General features: G+C 39.4%; 1 protein-coding gene across 4 annotated transcripts in view; it reads right to left on the bottom strand.

Moving 5' to 3' along the window:
- Window positions 1–11,210: 11,210 nt before the first annotated feature.
- The window catches only part of LOC121437282 (vesicle-associated membrane protein 7), a 44,604-nt gene continuing 30,636 nt past the window's right edge, over window positions 11,211–25,178 (bottom strand). For all 4 annotated transcript variants that reach the window (XM_041637147.1, XM_041637149.1, XM_041637148.1 and 1 more), the window contains 2 exons: window positions 12,881–12,973; window positions 11,211–11,929 (listed from right to left, as the gene is read on the bottom strand). In XM_041637147.1, the coding sequence (XP_041493081.1) occupies window positions 11,861–11,929; window positions 12,881–12,973 (162 nt within the window). In that variant the 3' untranslated portion in view covers window positions 11,211–11,860. The remainder of the gene's footprint in view (window positions 11,930–12,880; window positions 12,974–25,178) is intronic.

Raw genomic sequence — 25,178 nt, 5'->3', positions numbered from 1 at the left:
ATGGCCTACTATTGGACTAGAAATAAAATGCACGCTGTAATTTTCTCAAAACCTTAGTCAATGACAAGGAATTATATAGTCCAAGAGAATTATCAGTTGAATTTGAGAGAGAATTGACTTTGATTAAAGAGAAATTGCAGAATGCACATGTGCTTTGTATGGATCTGTAGCTTAATTGAACTCTGGTCATGTTACCCTCTAAGCATTCCTTACAGGAATTTTAATGCAGAGGAATAAAATTCTTTAAGAAAGGATCTTAATACCACATAAACAGAATTAAAAAAACTAAAAACTTATGTGGAAAATATCTCTGAGTAATTCTAAAAGAAAAATTGCAACTTTATCAATTATCAGGAATTGACCCAGCAGAAAGTATAGTACCTATGAATAATGATTAAATTGACAAATTATGGGCAGAATGTGAACCCTTTCAAGGAACATTTAGTAATTTTTAAAGAGACTAAGAAAAAATATCTCAAAGGCAAAATATTTCAAATTATAAAGAGATCTACTAGACCCTTCCATGCATTTTATGAGAAACACCAATAACTGGGGCACCTTCATTCTGTACTGATGAAAATAAATAAAGAAAGACAGGCGAAAAATCAGAAAATTAAACTGAATCAAAACCCTTATGATTCAGTCCAAAAGAAAGACTTATATGCTATTCTCATGCTGTTAATAGATTTTACAAAAACTTTCAATATAGTTACTGACTTGCAATATGCAGAAAGTTTTTTTGCATATTAAAATCACTGAATTTTTACAAAATGATACAAAATCAACATTATTATTTATTCATTTACAAGAAATATTTAGGAATAGGAATCATCCCATATGTATAACAGACCTTTGACCCCATAGAAGTCTGCCAGACCCTTTAGCACAAGGTAATGCAGAAATTATTGGATGGAAATGTACTGAAGGCCTCAGAATTTCATTAAAAAATCATGTCAATAGCAAGGTTTAAAATAAAACAACAAAATAACCTGGTATTTATATAAAAACAGACAGGAGGTCCAATGGAACCAAATTGAAGACCCGGATACTAATCCATACGTCTTTGAAAACCTGATTTTTGACAAAGAGGCAAACAATATCAAATGGAAAAAAACATTTTTAACAAATGGTGGTGGCCTAGCTGGATAATAACATGTAGAAGAATGACAATAGACCCATATCTATTACCATGCACAAAACTCAAGTCCAAATGGATCAAAGACTGAGAAATATAAATGTTGTTCAAGTGCTTTCGTTTTCATTGATGTTTTAAAGTGTAGAATTTGCTCCTTTTGTAAAAAATGGCTTACTGATTGGAAACTTTGGAAAAATATGTTTTTGTTGGGTGGGTATGAGAACAAGTACTTCCTCTACCTTATTCTGAATGTTTTGAAGAAATGAGAGTCTGCATGCACACAGGGAAGCATATATATGAAGAAATGTGTACATGCATCCATCCATACATAGACCCCATCACTAATTATCTTACTGTACTCTGTAATGTGAAAGGTAATATTTAATACAATTAATGAGTACTATTAGTGACTCCATTATAATAAAATCTCAATTAAATATATTTATTTTTGTAATTGTAGACTGGACTTTCATTTCCTGGCCACACAGAATTGAATAATCAAATAGAAACTATATTAACAACAACACTGTTTAGCCAACAGCTAAGAAATATCCTAGTTATTGTTTATATCTTAAATTAACCCATTTCTATTAATCTATTTATTGCACAAGGCTGTGGCTTGCCAATAATGTTCTGGCATCTTTCTCCTTTGGCATGGCATCTCTTTTACTCCATCTTCTCTGTCTCTCTCTCTCTCTCTCTCTCCCCCCCCCCCCCGTCTGTCTCTCTGTTCAGATTACCAGTCTGGCTTTACTCTGCTAATCCATTGGCTGAAACAACTTTATTCATCAACCAATAAAAACAACACATATTAAAAAGGACATCCCACATTGAATATTTATGTCTATTTTCCGTTAGTCATTTAGCCCCTGGATAAATTATACTCTGCAAAAATTTATTTAGTTACTTGTTCTAAAGGGAGCTCACCAAATCTAGCTCAACCAGATCTGATTGAGCATGTGATCAAACAGGACTCTCTGATTGTGGCTGACAATGGGGGCTGACTGAGAAGCCATTGATAAAGGCACTGGGACTTGTTTTTATGGCATGTTCTGGCTTTTTGGGACCCTAGTCTATATGGATGCATAGCTCCCTAGGCCTGGATATAGGGGGCAGGGCCTTGGACTTCCCACAGGGCAGGGTTCCCTGCCCTCTCTCAAGCAGGGAGGGGGAGGAAGGGGGGATGTGTGGGAAAAGGAGGGGATTGGGAGGAGGGGAGGAAGTGTAAATAATTGAATGGAAAAATAAAAAAAAGAGTAACATTCAAAGAAAACATGCTAGGCAAGTGATTGTGTCATAAAAGTACCCTTCATCTACAAATTAAAGTGCTTTTTTTAAAAAAATTATTTAGTCATATTTTAATATTACATCTTATTTAAAATAACATGTTACTGTGACCATGATAAAATAAGGCTTTTTATAATACTTTCAGGCTGTTATAATCAAAGAAAACTATGTGATAATACTTTTAATAAATTTTTTTTTATTGAGAAAAGAAGAAAAAAAAAGTTTCCACCTCCTCCCAGCCTCCCATTTCCCTCCCCCTCCTCCCACTCTTCTCCCCCTCCCCCCACTCCCCCTCCCCCTCCCTCTCCAATCCAAAGAGCAGTCAGGGTTCCCTGCCCTGTGGTAAGTCCTAGGTCCTGCCCCCTCCGTCCATGTCTAGGAAGGTGAACATCCAAACTGGCTAGGCTCCCACAAAGCCAGAACATGAAGTAGGATCAAAACCCCGTGCCATTGTCCTTGGGTTCTCAGCAGCCCTCATTGTTCGCCATGCTCAGAGAGTCCGGTTTTTTTTTTTTTTTTTTTTTTTTTTTGGTTTTTCGAGACAGGGTTTCTCTGTGGCTTTGGAGCCTGTCCTGGAACTAGCTCTTGTAGACGAGGCTGGTCTCGAACTCACAGAGATCCGCCTGCCTCTGCCTCCCGAGAGTCCGGTTTTATCCCAGGCTTTTTCAGTCCCAGTCCAGCTGGCCTTGGTGAGCTCCCAGTAGATCAGCTCCACTGTCTCAGTGGGTGGGTGCACCCCTCGTGGTCCCATGGAGATAGAGACAGAGACCCACACTGGAGCACTGGACTGAGCTCCCAAGGTCCCAATGAGGAGCAGAAGGAGGGAGAACATGAGTTTAATAAATTTTTATTGAGTTAAAAATTAAGGTTTTCTACCTGTAAGCTTGAGATTTAATTAATTTTTTTTGATATATTTAAACTAAAAAATTATCCTTTAAAATGATAAATGTCCATATATACTTGTGTGTATACATACACACACATATATAATTTCAATAGTATATGAAAAAGTCCATTGTTGCAATGTTAAGTTTTGTATTTTCTTTCAGCTGTTTATTTAAACATTTGTAACTTATGAGATTGAAAAAAATCTTCAATGTAATTTATTATTATTTTGACCTAGAATTTCTATAAAATTATTACCATGTTTAATTGTGTTATTCATGTGTTTATCTCTAGGGGTGTATGTATATGTGTCTGTGTCTCTGTATGTTCTCATGCTATGATACTCATGTGAAGGCCGGAGAACTTAAGTCTCTCCTTTAACCATGTGGGTCTAAAATTGGATCTCAGGTTGTCAGGATCTCTTCAACTGTTGCATCTCACTGAACATATGTTTTTATACTTTAGAATCTTATGTAATAATTGAAATTTAATAATGTCATAATATAAACACACTTTCTTTTGAGAAACATGCTGCTTGTAATTTTTACTTTCATAAATAATAATTTTATAAGACAACAATTTCTGAAGTATTAAGAATGTTACCTAATGTTAAAGGAATCATTGTTATTTGTAAATGTTAACTGTTTTTCAATATTTTATATTACTTGGTTAGCTATTAACTTACCTGGCTTGATAAAATCACCAAAGCAAACATTTAAATAGAACTAGTTCTAGTCACAACTTGGCAACAGCGCCACCTGCTGGATAATAAGTAATATGGCAGTTTTCGTTTCCAACGCAAATTTTACTGCTTTGTTTACTAATACAATGGATTATATCATGTGAGGTTTATATGACTATTGGGATACCTTAATTTACTGGTCACTAGGTTTCAGTTTTCTTTTCCATATTCTATCATTAAGGAAGAATATGGCACTCCTAAGAAGGATACAATCTCTACGGACCAATAATGAACAACTAGTTGAAAGGATTAAAATTATTGAAAATCAGAGGTTATCTGAACAAGTGGATACTATGATAGACAAAATTGACTCCATATCCAAGGGTATTAGGAAGTTACCTGAAAGGGTTCAGGCTGTTGCATTTGATGTTCAGATGTTATCACAAAGTTTTGATAAGGTAACAGACAGAATGTACCTCCAAGATGGGAATCTATATGAAAAGTTTAAGGAGGACATGTTATCTTTGAAGGAAAAAAATTGAAGTCTTGGAATCACAGGTGCAGAATGGGGTTATAGAAAGATCAAATCATACTATAAAGAATATGCTGAACAAACAGAAAGGGATGGAAAATACCCCCAGAAATAGATTGCATAATGCTTTATTAACCTTGAATTTTCACACTAATGAGAAAGGAACAACAGTGGCAGAGAGACATTGGATAATGGAAAAGTCTGCTGAACTAAATAAACCAGTTTATTTCAAAGATGTGCTGACCTCTCAATGGAAGCCAGGAGATGTGTTACATTGGGGAAGGGGTGTTGCTCTTGTTTCCACAGGAGAAGAAAAATTGTGGATACCATCAAAATTAATAAAGGTTCGATTTGAAGAGGAGAAACCTCTTGGAAAGGAGAAATGACAGCTAATCCACAAGGATGATATTCATATGGGTGGTAAGAAAAACATATAGAATGGGGGAAGGGTTCTGTTCTTATCTCCACAGGAAAACACTCATCTTTAAAAAATTCAAGGGACCCTGGATGTTTGGACACTGACAGATGGAAAAATAACTGCCCAAAAGGGACTATCAAGAATACTGAATAGGTTCTGTAAGTAAAATATACTAAACCATATTTCTAAATTTATAGAGCTGGTTTTGGAGTTGGACTCTGGTTCAGTCCCTCTCTAATTCCAAGCCTGTTGTTAAGAGAAAAACCCAGAGTTTCTGGAGTTTCTGTCTCATGTCAAGAGCCATGATATGGGACAGAAAAAAATATGAGTTTAGAAAACATCTTTGCTTTTCTTCATATCTATCATACCTTTCATTGAATATATCTATCATGCCTTTCATTGAATATACATACATATATATATATGTCTGTTTATGTCTATATGATTAATGTTTAAGTTTTCCACAATGAACAATGAGTTTTTCCTACGGTGATATTTGAAGTTTCCAGGAAGAAGATGGGGCCCCATAACAACAGCTCCACCTGGTTTATATGACGTCATGAAACTGATAGTGCTACTACAAGACCTGTTTTGGGTACCAGCTGCACAAGAAGGTTCCAACTTGTTTAGCTGAAATGGTGCACATCTTGTACAACATTCTGGCCAGACCTGCACAAAATACTCAGAGACTATTTGCAACTTTAAAAGACATTGACCTTGAAATTTAACCATCATTTTACTTTCACAGGATCCCCCAGAAAGAATGTCACCTCCATGACAGCTGGAAGTAATTCTAGAGGACGACGTCGCCTCTCCCAGTAAAGTTTGTCCTTGAGTTTAGGGACATCATTTAGGGGTTGATTATAATTAGTATATGATTGAGGGTTGGGGGAGGAATTTTATAAGCTCAGGGATCTTTTTGGAAAAAAAAGAGGGATAATTGGATGATGGGATAATAGATTGGTACTTGTGAGTTATTGTTTTTAGACAATTATATTGGTATCGATTCTTGTATATTGATACAAAGTTAAATTATATTGACTATTGTATGCATGCATGCTTCTATCTCTGCTTAAAACATTTTTATGTGTTGATATATATATATATATATATATATATTGTATGGATATATGTATATTTACCATATTGCAGTGTATATTTCCACCTCTGATTAAGATACTTATATATTGTTTATGTATTGAGATATATTTACCATACTGCAATGTTTATATTTGGAGGTCATATTGTCCTCATTTATTGCACAGTTGTTTATTGTCTTAGTCTTTAAGTTATATAGGTATTGAGAATTATATAGATCAATAGTCATCTAAGTTTGTTATTTATAATTAGACCAATCAGGTTTTTTAGATACATAGAGATCATATTCAGTATAGATAATCTTCAACCTCTTCAGAGAGCTGTAGAAAATGGCCTTTAATCTAACTCAGAGTTTCGTGGTGGTGAGACACAATTGCTCCTGGCAACACCTCTATTCCCGAGAGAATGTTGAGCACCAAAGACACTCCACCTGGAGCCTTTCTTCTTGGCAGAACTGGCCCTTGGGCAAAGAAATGCCCATACCTCAACCACTGACAGAGATACAGAGTATCCATAAATGGATAAAAAAGGACTGTCATATCCTGCCAAGACAGGATAAGATAGTTTTGACAAGTTTCTTGCCTTTGAAAATGGTATGTTGATGTGGGAGTGTCATATATCAATCTGTTGATTTCATTGGTTAAGCAATAAAGAAACTGCTTGGCCCTCATAGGTTAAAACATAGGTGGGAGGAGTAAACAGAACAGAAGTCTGGGAGAAAGAAGCTGAGTCAAGGAGTTGCCATGATTCTTCTACTCCAGGCAGATGCAGGTTAAGATCATTCCTGGTAAGCCAGCTCGTGGGCTACACAGATTAATAGAAATGGGCTAGTCCAGGTGCAAGAGTTAGCCGAGAAAAGGCTAGATATAATGGGCCAAGCGGTGTTTAAAAGAATACAGTTTCCGTGTAATTATTTCGGGTAAAGCTAGCCGTGTGGGCGGCCGGGTGCTGGGGACGCAGCCCCGCTGCTCCTACTACTACAGTATGTCAGTTACGTTAGGCTTTAGCCAAAGTTGGTTGCTTCAATGCTGCAAACGTGACCTTGGGTGATTGCCCAGATAGCTAGTTGTCTCTGTGATTTGCTGCATGTTTTGGAAGTTGTTTAATTGCACTTCCTAATTACTCAGGTAACATTATTTCCTTTCTCAGATCTTTGATGGGGTTGAAGACTATATAAATGTAGTTACTTTCCTCTCATGACTTGGCCAAATTATTTATTATACAAGACTTAAGCTAGTTAGAATAGGTTATTTGTACTTATTGTATATAATATCGTAGTACGTTTAAAACTCTCTTACTTAAACAAAAGGGGGAGGTGTTGCAGGAGCTCCTTCCGCTCCTTCAGCCAATAGCTGCTGAGATACCAGCCCATTGGGGTGTGGTCTCTCTCTTTAAAAAAGCAGCAACTGCCCTCTGCTCACTCTGGTTTCCGGCTCTGCTTCCAGCGACTAGGCTCCCTTCCTGATTGTGCAGAGGGCTGTTGTCTGGGACGGTGATCTGTAAGTTTTTCCCCCTTAAATAAATAATCATTCTATTAATCATAATTTCAAACTGGTGACTTACCTTCATCTTTTAGGTTATTGTGGTGTCTTTAATTGAACCCTGCATGGAAGACTTGAAGGCTAGAACTTTAAGGCTCCCATTACATTTCCCCAGCCTGGCACCCCAGGGTCTCCCATGGGGAGGCCAGGGTCTCCCATGGGGAGGCCAGCCATTGAAGAGGGGTACAGTGACCCTGGCTTGGGAGCCCTGAAAGAGTGGTCACATCTTCCCTGGCCTGGCATCCCAGGGCCTGATTGTCCCTGGTGAGGCCGGCCCTGGATGAGGCAGTGCATATTCCCTGGCCTAGCACTCCAGGAAGCCAGCAGCCCAAGGCTTCACTGACACAGGGGAGGTTAGCCATGGAAGAGGGGGCACATCTTCCCTTGCCTGGCTCTCCAGGGCTTGGCCAGTCCTGCTTTGGCACACTGTAATCCATACCTGAATTGGTTTTTTTCACTTTCTTTCCTGATACTATGTTCCAGATTTCTGGGGGAAGTGTCTTAAGGTTCTTTGGTTTATGTTTTTTTTTCACATTCTTAGAGTGAAAGTCATGAATATCTGCATTAGAAAATTTTCCGTTATGATCCAATTTAATATGGCATTTATCTCCAACTTCATATTGTAATGTAGCAGCAATGAAATAATCACATTTTTTAACTTGTTTGGACTTCATCCAAATTTCATTTCTATAGACTGCTGGGTTGAACCACTTAAGAAGAACCTTTCTGAACAGAGGAAGGTCAGCCATGTTTTCATTTTTCTCTGGGTTCTCCCTGCCCCAAGACCTAATTCCATTCACATCAGTAGCAGCAGTACTCTTTCTCTTGCAGCTATCATCCTCAAAATCTCACATTTCACTATTGCTTTCACCAGTCACTTCAGATGTTTCTAGTCCCATCATGATTTTACTAACATCAGTTTTAAATACCTTTTCTTACAGCAATTCATAAAGGAGAGACTGACACATCACAGAACTATTTTTATGTTTGTTATAGGATAGGAAATATCATCATTTCCATTTGAAAAACACAGTAACACCTTTTCAGGAAAATTATTATCAGTTACTTGTGAGAAATATTTGGCACCTGATATATTCCAAAATCTTTCCTGTACATAAGAGAAAGGGGACTTTCTACCCACTTGTCCTACCCATTCCTATGGGTTTTCCAAACGTTTTAAATATTCTTCAAATGATGCTCTATAAATGCTTCAAATTTCTCTCTGTCCTCTCAAAGGTAGTGAATACAGGCCATTCCAACTTCCACATGGCAAGACGGAGAATACAATACCTGCTAGCTACAGCTCTGAACAAGTAAAACCCGTTCTTTGCAACCAATTTCTGATACAAGCCGAGTTTGGGCAGATAGGCATCCATGGGCTCCTTGAGCAGCCCCATGCAGCCCTGGTCCTTGCCGTTGGGCATGCCCATGGTTAAAAACCCTAACATTTAACCCTAATCCTAGCCTAACCCTGAGTACCCTAACCCCATAACCAACCTGAACCTGAACTCAAAGTTTAAATCCTAACCCTAACCCAACCTGAACCCTAACCCAAAACCCTCTCTAACCCTTACCTCTAACCCTAAACCCTTTTGCTGCTGCTGAGTTCTGCTAACCCTAACCCTCTAACCCTAACAACCCTAATTGTTACACCCAACACTCTAACCCCCTAATTCTAATACCTAACTCTAAGTAATCCCGAGTAATGGTAAATTTTAACCTTGCTCCCTTATCCTGACAAACCAAACATTTTGTTATATTGTTTAATAAACAAACTCTCAATTAAAAAAGTCTCATTTTCCCTTCTGTAACATTCAACATGCTATTTACAACTTGGCATGTGGTGTGTGTGTGTGTGTGTGTGTGTGTGTGTGTGTGTGTGTGTGTTTGAGTCTATGGATGATAGACTGTCCCAGCTAAGGATGATAGTTTTGGATACTTTCAGCATGGTGGGCTACATACCCTCTTTTTTAGTTATTTTTTATTTTCATCTTATGGTTTCTGGAATTAAACTCTATGCTTTAAATCTTCACAGAGAAGAATTAGGTCACACTTTTCAGTTGTAGTGATATTTCATTTTTATTTTGATAAATAAAGTCTACCTGAAGATCAGAGAGTAAAACAGCCCCACTGGTCAGTCTTATAGACCAGGCAGTGGTAACACATACCTTGAATCCCAGAAGCCACACCAGTTTGCCAAAGAAATCAGGCAATGCATGCCTTTAATCCCAATGGTACACAACATTAATCATAGCCCTAGGGAGGATTATAAAATGGGATGGGACAGCTCACAGACACAGTCTCATTCTGAGATTCTTGGAGGCAGGATCACCATTTTGGACTGCGGTAGAGGTAAGAGCCAGTGGCTGGCTGTTTTGCTTTTCTGACCTTCAAGCTGAACCCCAATTTCTGTCTCTGGGTTTTTATTATTCATGCTACACTCAGTATTTCAACATAAATAAAATTATTTTTCTCCAAACACCATGTTTAAATGTCTTTACATATAACTAAAGTAAGAACTTCTAAAACAAGAAACTCAATGTATTAACTTTTATTAATGTTTTCAATTTGTGCATCATTTACAATGAGAAATATGCCGTAAAAAGCATCCTTATACATAAATAGAGAAAGGAACGCTTAAGTAATTAATCCCTATAACATGCACATTAATTTTATTCTAGTGTGTATAAGAAAAGGAAATAAATTTTAAGCCTTTAAGTTATTACTTGGGAATGTCAAATTTTTTTGGAGAATGAATGTATTTCCTAATAGGAAATAATTATATAATTACTATGAATTAGTGCTCATAAAAATGTCTGGAAAAATTGTGTTACGCATGATGAACCAAAGATTTCCTATGTGCATTAGGTGTATCAAATAAATCAAACAAATAGCATGAAAATAGAAGAAGAGGTACCAAGGGTCTGATTATAGGACACATACATACATATTCAAGGCACATGACTAGGCTAAACAGTTGGATGAGTCCAAAACACTAGTTCATTGTTTCATTGAGAAAAGAGTAAAATGCAATATCACTTCTATTTAATTTCACCTATGGATAAATAAATGCAATTACATCTCGGGCAAAAATGTTTTCATTTCAGATAGATACCAACTACTAAATTACTGATGCCAGAGTAGATGAAGCATCATAACATTCAGACTTTCTTATTCTATAATAGATTTATGTTAAGATATTTTGTACTATATCATTGTACTGTCTATTCTCTTTCAGCTTTACAACTATTCAAAATTAGATTAAAGAATTTGTTAAACCACAAAGAAAGATCAAACTATTATTCAACAGAAGTTAAATCCAAATCCTGGAGTTGACTTCTGATTGTATTCATTTTGGGCTTTTCCCAGAATGGAAAAAAAAAAACTTCCCACATGACTGCATTTTGTGAGGCTACAATGCTGGCCCTTTTATTGTGGTTCCCTTCTTTTTCTTTGATGAGTTAGAAATATCTGCCTCCCGTTTCCTGTTATGAATTTTATTAAAAATATGTTTGTCCCAATTATGCACAGAAGAAAAATAATATCTAAAACCCACAATTCTCAACTTATTTAATTCATTTTCTCAGTTCGACTTTGTAATGGAGAAGCAGAAGATATTAAACTATCTGCAGTATGAATGAATAATGCACTAAACTTTATTTAAGAAAGTAAATGCTGGGAGGACAAGGATAATTCTTGTGCTTCTAATCGGCTAGCAAAATGTTTCCCACCTTATTAAAATAAAAACACTAAATACATCACTTGTATGGGCTCCTGGATATAAGCAGCACCAACAATTCATTACAATTCCCAAAATATTCTATATGACTTTGAAGCACCTAAAACTCTCCCATAACGAAAGAGACTAAAATGATATGTTAGCAATACAATCAATCTCCCAATAATTTTGTGTGAGCACAGAAAATTCCTAGACAGTTTTAGCAGACAAATTATAAGATTGGTGGTTTCCACCTTGGCAAAAGCTTTGTGTGTTAAAAACAAAAAATGTCTTTCTAAGTAGAAGTTTATACTTAACAAAAGAAACAAATATCATTTCAAAGATATTCCTGTAAATAATGGTTCAACGTAAAGTTTGTTAAACAATATGAGAAGACAAAGATAAATCTAGATGCATATAATACTATTACGACAAGAAAAAGCAAAAGGAAGATTAAAGGAACTGGCAGATAATTTCCGAAAAATAGTGAAAAGCCTGAGTCACATGGATTGCCTTTCTCTCCTTTCACTCTTATATGCTTGGTTAATGGTAATGTTTTCTTTTTTATTTCTTTACACAGGTTGGCCATGTAAACCCTCCACAGAGAGGTGACACAATGACATAGATGAACACCTGGAAGAAGAAAGAAGGCAATTTTACTTACATGACTCTATCACAAGGTTCAAGGAACACATCAAAGAAACTCTACTGCTATTAGAAGAGTAATGCTCTTCACTACCGTAACCAATAGTGAAACTATAGCAAAACTAAGATTGCTTGTGAGGAAAGATTTTATTATTTTCTGTTATAAAGATGCTGGCTTCAAAATATATGGTGGGATGTGTACAGTTTCAGAATTACATAATAACTTTCACACAAGTGAATGAACACACTGGGCTTCAATCATGAGACTGGATCAATGCTAAAACACATACCGCCTAGCTAACAAATGTTTGTAGAATAGATGAAATTACATATTAATTCCTATATAATTCTGTGTATAGATGAAATTAGTTGAAAGTTTTATATAACAAAAGTGTTTTGTGTGTGTGTGTAGTACATGGGTATGCACACTTGTGAATGTATATACAAAAGCCAGAGTACCTCCAGTGTCTTCCTCTACTGCTTTCCTATTTATTATTTGAGATCAGATCTCTCACTATGCAAGCATATTAGAAGTTCACTTTTTCAGTTAGGCTGCTTAGCCAACAAGCTACCAGGAACTACATGTACACACTACACACGCTGGGGCTACAGGCATGCACGACTATGCCTAGCCTTTTAGGTGGCTGTTGGAGATTTGGACCCAGGTCCTCTTGCTTATAGAAAAAGTGCTTTTAAACATTAAGCCATGTCTTTAACCACAGTTTTGCTTATCACATTTTGTACAAAACTTCTCTATAGGAAAACAGGAGTTTAAATGGAGATGATACTTAATGCTGATTTCACAAGAAAAGATATTTCCCAGTCATGTGTTTTACAATTAAAATGTGAATGTAGCCCATTTCAGAATATTAATAAATAAGAATCCCATAACCTTAAAGAGTGAAAAATAAGCTCATATACTAAAGAGAAAAAACTTACAATCGATACGATGATGATGATGACAGTAAGCTTGATATTCTTCATACACATGGCTCGAGCAAGATTTCTGCTGGTAGTTTTGAAAGTTACAGACTAGAACACAATCATAAGTTGTTTTATTCTTCGCATTGGCTATATGAATTATTCGTAGTAAAAACCTGCAAGCTTTTTTTTAGTCAATTATCTTACATTTTGGTTCTAAGAATGGAACCCGGGGCCTAGATCATGGTAGACAAGTACTCTACTACTGAGCCATACTTACACTAATTTTGTTTAAATTCAAATGTCCTTTTTTTCTTCCTTCTCTTTTCAAAGAGAGACTGGTCATTCAGAATCAGTAGTTAGCCAAAACAGAGTTCATTGAAACCAATATTAAGCAATATGAACTCACTGGCAAGGCTTCACTTCTTTTCCTTCTCTATGTAGCAATGTACATAGTGTTGAATGAACAAGTGATTATTTAGGAATAAACAATTTCCAATTGGCTTTGAACAATATATATAAATGTGCTTGATTTTCCTAGAAACATATGTATTTACTTGTTAAGTGTCAAAACCCCACAGGATCACATTTCTTCAGTTATCCATTTTCTTTTGCATTGTAATCTTCTCAGGAGATATTAAAGCATTTTCACCAGAACACAAGCAATTTAAAACAAATAGGTAAGCAAATATCAACATGTACTAAATACTCAGCTATTATTATACAAAAGAGATATATGTGAAAGTTCAAAAAATGTTTGGGTTATTATTCATACCTAAAACTGGAAAGTATTAAAATATCAGTAAACCACAATGAAATATACAGTAATTAAAACAGCTTACTAATATATTTATGTAGTCAATCTACATATCATGGATTAATGTCACAATTTTGTCATAAAGAAAAACAGAGTAAATGTTACAGCTTCTTTTTATATTTTTTGGAGACATGGTTATATGCAGTACTGACTAGTCTTGAACTTGCTATGAAGGTAGGAACATTAAAGTCCTGATCTTCCTGGCTATACTTCCAAAGTGCTAGGATTATAGGTATGTACCACCTTGCCTGGTTTAGGTGACTGCGATGGCTACTTTTTATGTCAACTTGATACAAGCCAAAGATATCTGAGAAGAGGGAACCTCAATTGAGAAAATGCCTCCATAAGATTGGGCTGTAGGCAAGCCTTTAGGGCATTTTTAAAATGAGTGATTAATGTAAGAGGGCCAATACGATTGAAGGTAGTGCTACTTCTTGGCTAGTGGTGCTAGGTTCTATAAGAAAGCAGGGTGAGCAAGCTGTAAGAAGCAAGTCAGTAGACAGCACTCCTTCATGGCCTATGTATCAGGTCCTGCTTCAAGATTTTTGCCCTGTTTGAGTTCCTGCCCTGAAATCCTTCAATAAACAGTGAAGTTCCATTGTAAGGCAAAATAAATCCTTTCCTTCCCAAGTTGATTGTGGTCATGGTGTTTCATCACAGCAATAGTAAACCTAAGATAGAAGCGATGGAGATTAAGCCCAGGGCTTTACGCACACCAAGAAGCACTCTACCAATTGAGCTACAGCCCCAGTCCAATAGCTTTTTAATATATGGGATACTCCAAAGAGTGCAGTCAATAGAAGAGGGTAGAAAGGCACCTCTGAGTTTTGATAATACTCTAAATTTAATCTGCATGTTGGCACAATGAATGTATTTACATGCATTAGTAAATAATTACAAGTTGTATACTTACAGTTAATATACTTTTCAATATGGCTGCTACATTTTAATTAACTGCTTTTTCTACAAAGTCTCTATAGTGCTGCAGGTAACAAAGTATCAGCCTGGGTTTCATTTAGTGCAGAATGAAAAGGATGCCACGCATAAACTCAACTGATACATGAGTATATACTACATGCCCAAAGTAAGTACATTAAGCCCTAAACATTCATGCCAGAAATATGTGCACTGACTAAGGCATATTAGAAGGGATTACAAAAGTACCATATGTAAATGATCAGAGAAAATGGCTCTTTTTTTATGTTTTTTTTCAGAGAAAATGGTTCTTAACTGAAAAAAGTTAATACAGTTTATAAGAACATAATGACTCTTAATAATTATATCAGTCAGACTTGTGCAACAATGTGTGCACATATCCAAGATCATACTAAAGGTTAGAAATAGTTTTTCGGCACATGATTCCAGAGAGCTCAGTCCAGTAACTTAGCCCTTTGCTTTGCCAGAACAGTATGGTGATGGTAATGTGTGGTAAAGAATATTTACCTCATGGTCCAAGTAGGGAAAGGGAGACGGGAGAGGTCTAATGATAAGACAATCTCAAGAACCATCACCATTGATGTATACTTCCTTGCACATGCCTTTAATTCCAGCATTTAAGTCACAGTGGCAGATGGATCTCTGGGTTTGAAGCCAGCCTGGTCTATATGGTCAATTTCAGGCGACCAGCCAGGGCTACATGGCGAGACAGCTGTGAGCCACTATATGGGTGCTGAGAACTGAACCCAGGTCCTCTACAATAGCAGTAAGTACTCTTAACTGTTGAGCCATCTCTCCAGCCCTACATAGGAAAGCTTAAGAGTGAAGAACTATAACAAAACATTCCAAACTGATGACCTGAAACAGAGCAAGGGAAATTGTTCTGGAGCACATTTCTACCACCAAATAGAAATTTACATTAGAATCTTAGATGTTCATGGTAACAGGTAAAGAATAAGTTTCCCTATTTGTCTACGTAAAAAGTAGGTTACCATATTTTAATCTGGTAATATTTGGCAGCCATGGAAGAGTGGGTGCAGCTTTTCCGCTTGGCTACCTAGGGCCTATCTGGCCTTGGGGAGGCCAGCTGTGGAAGAGGGGGACATAGTTTACCAGCCTGACCTCCAGGGCCTGTCTGGCCCTAGGTAGGCCAGACTGGAAGAGTGGGGCTCAGTTTCCCTGGCTTGGCACCCCAGCACCTGGCCGGCCAAGGGGAGGTCAGCCGTGGAAGAGAGGTCACATTTCTGCTGCCTGGGAGCTGTTGAAGAATGGGTGAAGCTTCCCGAGCCTAGTACTTGAGCGCGTGGCCTGTCTGGGAAGGCTGGTCATCTTCCCTGGCCTGGCACTCCAGGACTTGGCTGGACCTAGAGAGGCCGATGTGGAAGAAAGGGTGCATCATCCTGGCGTGGCACCCCAGGGCTTGTCTAACCCTGGGGATACAGACCATGAAGGAGGACACAGCTTCACCAGCTTGGCACCCTGGGCCTCGTAGGCCCTCAGGAGGCTGTCCCTAACTCTAGGGAGAAGACAGGGAGTCACAGGTTCGGAGGCCTAAATCCCCAAGGCTTGGCTGGATCTAGGGAGGCTGGTCATGGAAGAGGGGGCACATCTTCCTGCCTGGAACACCAAGGCTTGATTGGCCCAGGGGAGTCCAGCCTTGGAAGAGGAAGCACATCTTCCCCTACCATGGAAGAGGGAGTGTATCTCCCCTGGCCTGGCATCCCAGGGTCCTTGGTAGCCCTGGGAAGGCCAACTGTGGAAGAGTGGGTACAACTTCCCCAGCCCTACTCATAATTTTACTGAAAATAAACCTTTCAGCCCTTTACTAACCACCTATAAATGTAGCGTAGCACAGTAACCTTCCCCTCTTAGAATTCCCTGATGATTTAATTCCTTTCTTAACTTTCTCCATTAAGGTGTTCACTAGATGTGCACTAGTCACTCCCATGGATCTCTCTGTCTCTGTCTTTGTCTCTGTCTCTGTCTCTCTCTCTCTCTGTGTATGTGTGTGTGTGTATAAAAACCCTTATCTGATTTCTATGGTGCAAAAGAATTTTGGTCCTGAAGCCTGCTAGGGCTGGAGAATTGCTGCTTTAAAAGTTATATATGACTGTGAACATTGGTAACAGGTAGAACAAGGCAGAACAAGAATAAAGAGAGAAAGAGAGAAGAATAAACATGGGCAGATGATTCCCATTGTGAATCGAGTTCTTTACCCTCAGATTTTTAGTCCCCTTTTAGCTTATCGTGGTGTCTTTAATTGAACCCTGCACGAAAGTCTTGAAGGCTAGAACTTTAAGGCTCCCATTACATTTCCCAAGCCTGGACCCCAGGTTCTCCCATGGGGAGGCCAGCCATTGAAGAGGGGGTACAGTGTCCCTGGCTTGGCATCCCTGGATGAGGGTGCACAGATTCCCGAGCCTGTTACCCAAGGGCCTGGCATGTCTTGGGGAGGCCAACTGTGGAAGTAGAAGTGCAGTTTCCCCAGCCTGGTGGATGTGGAAGAGAAGACATTGCTTCCACAGGCTGGCATCCGTGGAAGAGGGGACACAGTAATTTCATCATGGCACCCAAGGCCCAGGCCTGGTCTGGGGAGGACATCCGTGGAAGAGGGGGTACAGTTTACCTAGCCTGGCAACCATGGATGTGGTGGCACAGCATCCCTCACCTGGCACGCCAGAACCTATCCTGGGGAGTTCAGCCGTGGAGGAAAGGGCACTGCTTCCCCAGCCTGGCATCTTTGGACCTGAAAGCCCTGGATGAGGTGCGCATCTTCCCAGGCCTGGCACAACACAGCCTGTCCTGCCCTGGGGAGGCCAACCGTGGATAAGTAGGCCCAACTTCCTCAGCATGTCACCACAGGGACTGGCTTGCCCTGGGGAGGCAGGCTGTGGAAAGAGGGCACAGCTTCCCAGGCCTGGCACCCCAAGGACTGGACTGCCCTATGGAGGCCAGCTGTGGATGATGGGGAGCAGCTTCCCTGTCCTGGCACACCAGGGCTTGGCGTAATCTAGGGAGGCCAGTCGAGGATGAGGAGGCACAGCTTCCCAGCCCTGCAACCCAGGGCCTGATCTGCCCTGGGGAAGCCAGCTGTGGAAGAGGAGGCACAGCTTCCCTGGCCTGGCACTACAGGGACTGGCCTGCCTGGGGAGGCTGGCCATGTAAGAGGGTGCACATCTTCCCCGGCCTGGGACTCCAGTGCCTGGCCTGCCCAGGAAGGCCAGTCATGGAAGAGGAGATGCGTTTTCCCTGGCCTGGCTCAATAGGGCCTGTCTGCCGTGGAAGAGGGGGTGTATCTACCCCGACTAGGACTCCAGGGACAGGCTGACCCTGGGAAGGCTGACTGGAAGAGGGGGGGACATCTTCCCCGGTCTGGTACCCCAAGGCCTTGACAGCCCAGGGGTGTCAGCTTTGGAAGAGGGGGTGCAACTCCCCTGCCTGGCAGCCATGGAAGTATGGGCAAAGCTTCTCAGCCTGACACTCCAGGGCCTGCCCTGCCCGGGAAAGGAAGCTGTAGTAGAGGGGGCACATCTTTCTTGACCTAGCCAGCCCTCAGGATGCTGGGTGGAAGAGGGGGTGTTTCTTCTCTGGCCTAGCTCCCCAGGGCATGCATGTCATGGAAGAGCAATGCACATTTTCCCCAGCCTGCCTCCCCAGGGTCTGTCCTGGCTGGACCTGGGGAGGCCGGCCGTGGAAGTGGAGGGCACAGCTTCTCTACCCTTAGTCCCCGGAGTCTGCCCAGCTCTTGGAGGCTGGCTGTGGAAGAGGGGTGCACATGTGCCCAAGCCTGGAACCCCAGGGCCTGCCATGGGGAGGCCAGCCATTGAAGAGGGGGTGCAGCTTCCCTGGCTTGGGAGCCCTGGAAGAGGGGTCACATCTATTACTACATTTCTATCAAATGTTTTATGTTCAAAACATAGGTTTTGGGGGATATATATCTTTGTAATTCTGCACTAGAAAATGTTGTCAGAGGTCATGACAGAGGAGCTGTCATCAGTAATGGAGCTTAAGGAATACAGCCAACCAGAGAGCAAAGCTAGGATGTGAGTACCTGGAGGGACAAAGCCCTGGGGAAGTCGTCCCCAGGTACCCCTTGCTTCTACTGTACTTTCTCCTACTTGCTACCTCATGTTCCTTTGGTATTTGGCATGGTGTGATTACTATGAGAAAGGATCCCACTGTGTCTAGTATAGTGATGGTTTCATGGGAAAATCCCACTCCTCACTGGGAAATTTAGTTGAAGATAATAATGAAGATGATTTTTATAAGAGCAATGATGATTAGTTAGATCAATAATTTAAAGATTCATGTGGTTAGGACAGTTAATAAAAATGATTAGGGAACTGTTATAGGTAATTCTGCCAATTATTGCTCCAACAAGAGATACAAATAAGGGAAAATTAGGCTAGAAGTCACTTTCCCCTTTCTTAGATTTGCAGAGAATGGAAAATAAGAACAAAGAAGTTTCATGCATTATAGCTCCATGAATTATGCCTCTGGAAAAACAGGCTGATGATCAAAGAAAGCAATTTATACCTACACCCAAGGTTAGGCCTGAGTTTCTTGGTCATGCAGCTTACAGAATTAATCACAGGCCCAAGTATACACCTTGAAAAAACAAAGTTGTGAAAGGAAATTAAATGACCCTATTGTGTATAAAGAAAAACAGATGGCTAGCTAGACCACTTGAGTAAAGTTTTGTAGAAGAGAAATAGGATAGAAATCTGCTACACTGAAACTGTAAATAGCTGCCTGCTAGTACAAAAGGAACAAGCTGAAATATACTTGGCTTGTTTAAATCTTTGTTAAGGATCATTGCTTTGGGGTGAAGATGTTATGGTAGGAATATTAATACAAAAAAAGTTTAAGTGCTTATGGACTTCTAAGAAAAACATGTAATTTGTGATCATAATGTGATTTCATTCAGTGTGAAGACTAATTTGATTTTGAAAAAAAAATGTAACTTGTGATTGTGACATAATCTTTTCTTGTGTAGAAATTTTTATCTTAGGCGATATAAAAGGGATAAGAGAAAAGTAAAGATACAGATGAAGAGACTGACTGACTTGTTTCTCTGACCTGCTGGATGTTGGTTCTCTTAGCAAAATGGTTTTCAAGCAATCACATATGCCCAAAACTAAGCTGTCTGCTGATGTATTTCCTAATTTTGTTTGTACTGATTTGCTACTACTGCATCTTATGGATCATTTAGTTCTGTAGCTGCCAGCAGAGCTTGTACTGACAACAACATGCTACCATCCATTAATTTTTAAAGATGTACCCCTTCTGACAGAACTAATATCAGGGTGACATTTTAGTGATAAACCAGACTTTATGTGGGACTAAATGGATGTGATACTTTGACTGAGAAATGTCCAAAATAGGCTATGGCATTTGAACACTTGATTCCCAACTGGTGACACTGCTTAGGAATATTTAGGAGTTGCAGCATTGCTAGAGGAAGTATATCACTGGAGGTAAACTTTGAGAGTATACAGCCTTGCCCGACACTTTCAGTTCGCTCTCTGATTCATAATGTAATCTGTTTCCGGCTCCTGCCACTATGACTATTACTTGCATCCATGCCTCCTCACCATAATGTGCTGTAGGAATAATGAACGCTGAGACATTTGACTCTAATACTGAGGCTTGGGTAGGAGAAGCAATTTCCAAAGGTATGAGGAGACATAAAAATGGCAAATGTTTCAATTGTGGTAGAATAAGACATCTGAGAAGGGACTGTAGACAAGGAATTCCTAGAAATAGTGTCTCCTCTGGGAATGGCAAAAATAGAAGGTCTCCACCTTCTAGATTATGTAGAAGATGTGGTAAAGGCCGACATTGAACCAATGAATGTAGATCAACAAAAGACAGACAAGGCAACCCAATACCATGGGGAAACTCCTCGAGGGGCCTCTCACGGGTCCCAAAGCCAAAAGTGGTCCAGTCATTCCCAGTCACCATGGAGGACATATCTCACCAGGAAAATTAAAATATCCATTGCCTGCTGTAAAAAACCATACTGTTCTGGATGATGAAATAGACATGGAGGATGAATCAAAAATTCCAATAGGAAGTATATATGTTGGCAGACTTCTATACATGATCAAAGACCAAATCTAAGAGTGTGTATAAATAATATTATAATTATTACTAGAAGAACACAAAGCAACTAGCAAACCTTTAGAGGTACCAATGGCTCTACCTTTAAAATGGTTAACTAAGAAACCAATATGGGTTAAACAATAGCCTTTAACAGAAGAAAAACTGCAGGCTTTAGAACAGCTGTTACAGAAGCAACTAGATGCCCACTATATTGAAGAATGAACCAGCCCTTGGAATTCTCCTCTATTTGTTGTTAAAAAGAAATCTGGCAAATGGAGAATGGTGACAGATCTAAGAGCTGTCAATAAGGTAATTCACCTTATGGGCCTTCTACAATCTAGAATTATTTTGCCTTCTCTATTACCTAAAGGATGGTCTCTTATAGTTATTGATTTAAAAGATTATTTCCTCACTATACCTATAAGAAAAGGGCAGAGAAAAATTGCCTTCACAGGACTATCCTCCCTTAGGCAATGCTTTGTGAGTCAGCCAGTGGAAATAATATGTAAACAATTTCCTAAATCTATAATTTACCATTACATGGATGACATTTTGCTATTTGATTCAAATGCAGATACCTTAGAAAGAATGTTTGAAGTAAAGAAAGTTTTGCCTAAATGGGGATTACAAATTGCTCTTGAAAAAAATAGAAAGAGGAATTGGGGTGAGTTTCTGACCCCGCAGTGCCAGCCCGGGACAGGGAACTCAGGGGTTCCTCAGCCCCCTATCCTTCTTGGGCTCTCTGCAGGGCCTCTACTCCCTGCATGCTGCCTCTTTCTTCCTATCCCACCCAGCTTGCATCCAGAAGCCTCCCCACTTCGGCCCCACGGCCCTCTTTTGGCACATAACTCACCCAGCCCAGCCTGTCTGGGCACTGGGTCCTAATCCTCAGGGCACCCAAGCGGGCAGGAGTTCCTTTGTTTCTATAGCCTGCCTACACAAAGCAAGGTAGGCGCTTTGTTTGCGAGCTACCCAACCAGCACGGAGACCTGATCTCTTGGTGCCAGGAGAGCCAACATTGGGGTGAGTTTCTGACCCCGCGGCGCCAGCCCTGGACAGGGAACTCAGAGGTTCCTCAACCCCCTATTCTTCTTGGGCTCTCTGCAGGGCCTCTACTCCCTGCATACTACCTCTTTCTTCCTAGCCCACCCAGCTTGCATCAAGAACCCTCCCCACTTCGGCCCCACTGCCGAAAAGATTGACTGCATGAAAGTGATTGACGCCCTTAAACAGCATGTAAAAAATGCCCTTATAGAAATGGATGAGAAATATAACAGAAAGTTAGAAGAATTGAATAAATCAGTGAATGATACCCTAGAAAACCAAGGAAAAACAATCAAACAGATAATGGAAACAGTTCAAGACTTGAAAACTGAACTGGAGGCAAAGAAGAAAACACAAACAGAGGGCCGGCTGGACATGGAAAATTTAAGTAAACAAACAGAGTCTACAGAAACAAGCATAACAAACAGAATACAAGAGTTAGAAGAAAGAATCTCAGATTCTGAAGATACAATAGAGAAAATAAACACACTGATCAAAGAAAACAGCAAGTCCAACAAACTCTCATCACAAAACATTCAGGAAATCTGGGACACAATAAAAAGACCAAACCTAAGAATAATAGGAGTAGAAGAAGGAGAAGAAGTGCAGCTCAATGGTCCATAAAATATATTTAATAAAATTATAGAAGAAAACTTTCCCAATGCAAAGAAAGATATACTTATGAAGGTTCAAGAAGCATACAGAACACCGAATAGGCTGGATCAAAAAAAAAACAAAACATCCCCTCGCCATAAAATAATCAAAACACAAAGCATACAGAATGAGGAAAGAATTTTAAAAGCTGCAAAGGAAAAGGGCCAAGTCACTTATAAAGGTAAACCTATCAGACTTACACCTGACTTCTCCATGGAAACCATGAAAGCCAGAATGTCCTGGATAGATGTAATGCAGAAACTGAGAGACCATGGATGCAAGCCCAGACTACTATACCCAGCCAAGCTTTCGTTCACTATAAATGGAGAAAACAAAATTTTCCAGGATAAAAACAAATTTAATCAATACGCAGCCACAAATCCAGGCTTACAGAAAGTAATAGAAGGAAAATCACTAACCAAGGAGTCCAACAATGACCACAATAACTCAGACATCTAGAGAGCCTTCATCAACACAACTCAAAGAAGGGAAACACATAAACTCTACGACTAAAAAAGTGACCAGAGTTAACAACCACTGGTCATTAATATCACTTAATGTCAATGGACTCAACTCACCTATAAAAAGGCACAGGCTAAGAGATTGGATAAGAAAACAGGATACAACATTCTGCTGTTTACAAGAAACACACCTCAACCACAAAGACAGGCACCTACTCAGAGTAAAGGGCTGGGAAAAGGCTTATCAAGCAAATGGACCTAAGAAACAAGCAGGTGTGGCCATACTAATTTCTAACAAAGTTGACTTCAAACTTAAATCAATCAGAAGAGATGGAGAGGGCCATTTTATACTCATAACAGGAACAGTTCATCAGGATGAAGTCTCATTCCTGAACATCTATGCCCCTAATATAAAAGCACCCACGTACGTAAAAGAAACATTGCTAAAACTCAAGGCAGCCATCAAACCGCACACACTAATAGTAGGAGACTTCAACACTCCTCTATCACCAATGGACAGGTCAATCAGACAGAAACCTAACAGAGAAATAAGAGAATTAATGGAGGTAATGAAGCAAATGGACTTAACAGACATCTATAGAACATTCCACCCAAATAGGGAAGAATATATGTTCTTCTCTGCAGCTCATGGAACCTTCTCAAAAATCGACCACATAGTCGGTAACAAAGCAAACATCCACAGTTACAAAAAAATATTAGTAACCACCTGTGTCTTATCAGATCACCATGGATTAAAGTTAGAATTCAACAACAATGCTACCCCCAGAAAGCCTACAAATTCATGGAAACTGAACAGTCAACTACTGAACCATACATCGATTAAGGAAGAAATTAAGAAAGAAATTAAAGTCTTCCTGGAACTGAATGAAAATAAAGAAACAACATACTCAAACTTATGGGACAATATGAAAGCAGTCCTAAGAGGAAAGTTCATAGCATTAAGTGCCCACTTAAAGAAAACAGAGAACGCTCACATTGGAGACTTAACAGCACACCTGAAAGCTCTAGAAAAAAAAGAAGCAGACTCACCTAGGAGGAGTAGAAGACTGGAAATAATCAAACTGAGGGCTGAAATCAACAAAATAGAAACACAGAAAACAATACAAAGAATCAATGAAACAAAAAGCTGGTTCCTGGAGAAAATCAACAAGATTGACAAACCCCTATCCAAACTAATCAAACGGCAGAGAGAGAATTTGCAAATTAATAAGATCAGAAATGAAAAGGGGGACATAACCACAGACACAGAGGAAATTCAGAGAATCATTAGATCTTACTACAAAAGCCTATATGCCACAAAACTGGAAAATGTAAAGGAAATGGACACTTTTTTGAATAAATACCATAGACCAAAGTTAAACCAGGACCAGGTGAACAATCTAAATAGACCTGTTAGTCGCGAACAATTAGAAGAGGCTATCAAAAACCTCCCTACCAGAAAAAGCCCAGGACCAGACGGTTTCAATGAGGAATTCTACCAGAACTTCCAAGAAGAGCTAATACCTATACTCCTTAATGTATTTCACAATATAGAAACAGAAGAGGCATTGCCAAATTCCTTTTATGAAGCTACAGTTACTCTGATACCAAAACCACACAAAGACTCAACCAAGAAAGAGAATTATAGGCCAATCTCACTCATGAACATCGACGCAAAAATCCTCAACAAAACACTGGCAAACCAAATCCAAGAACACATTAGAAAAATTATCCATTATGATCAAGCAGGCTTCATCCCAGAGATGCAGGGCTGGTTCAACATATGAAAATCTACCAATGTAATCCATCATATAAATAAACTGAAAGAAAAACACGATATGATCATTTCATTAGATGCTGAAAGAGCATTTGTCAAAATTCAACATCCCTTTATGATAAAAGTATTGGAGAGATTAGGGATACAAGGGTTATACCTAAATATAATAAAAGCTATATACAGCAAGCCGACAGCTAACATCAAATTAAACGGAGAGAAACTCAAAGCCATCCCACTAAACTCAGGAACACGACAAGGCTGTCCACTCTCGCCATACCTCTTCAATATAGTGCTTGAAGTTCTAGCAATAGCAATAAGACAACATAAGGGGATCAAGGGGATTCGAATTGGAAAGGAAGAAGTGAAACTTTCGTTATTTGCAGATGATATGATAGTGTACATAAGCGACCCCCAAAACTCCAGCAAAGAACTTTTACAGCTGATAAACACCTTTAGTAATGTGGCAGGATACAAGATCAACTCCAAAAAATCAGTCGCCCTCTTATACACAAAGGATATGGA

The sequence above is a fragment of the Microtus oregoni genome, unplaced genomic scaffold (genome assembly GCF_018167655.1).
Source record: "Microtus oregoni isolate MIOR12 unplaced genomic scaffold, Mior012 000050F_ref0000143, whole genome shotgun sequence".
Classification (NCBI taxonomy): domain Eukaryota; kingdom Metazoa; phylum Chordata; class Mammalia; order Rodentia; family Cricetidae; genus Microtus; species Microtus oregoni.
This window is presented reverse-complemented; position numbering and strand designations above follow the sequence as displayed.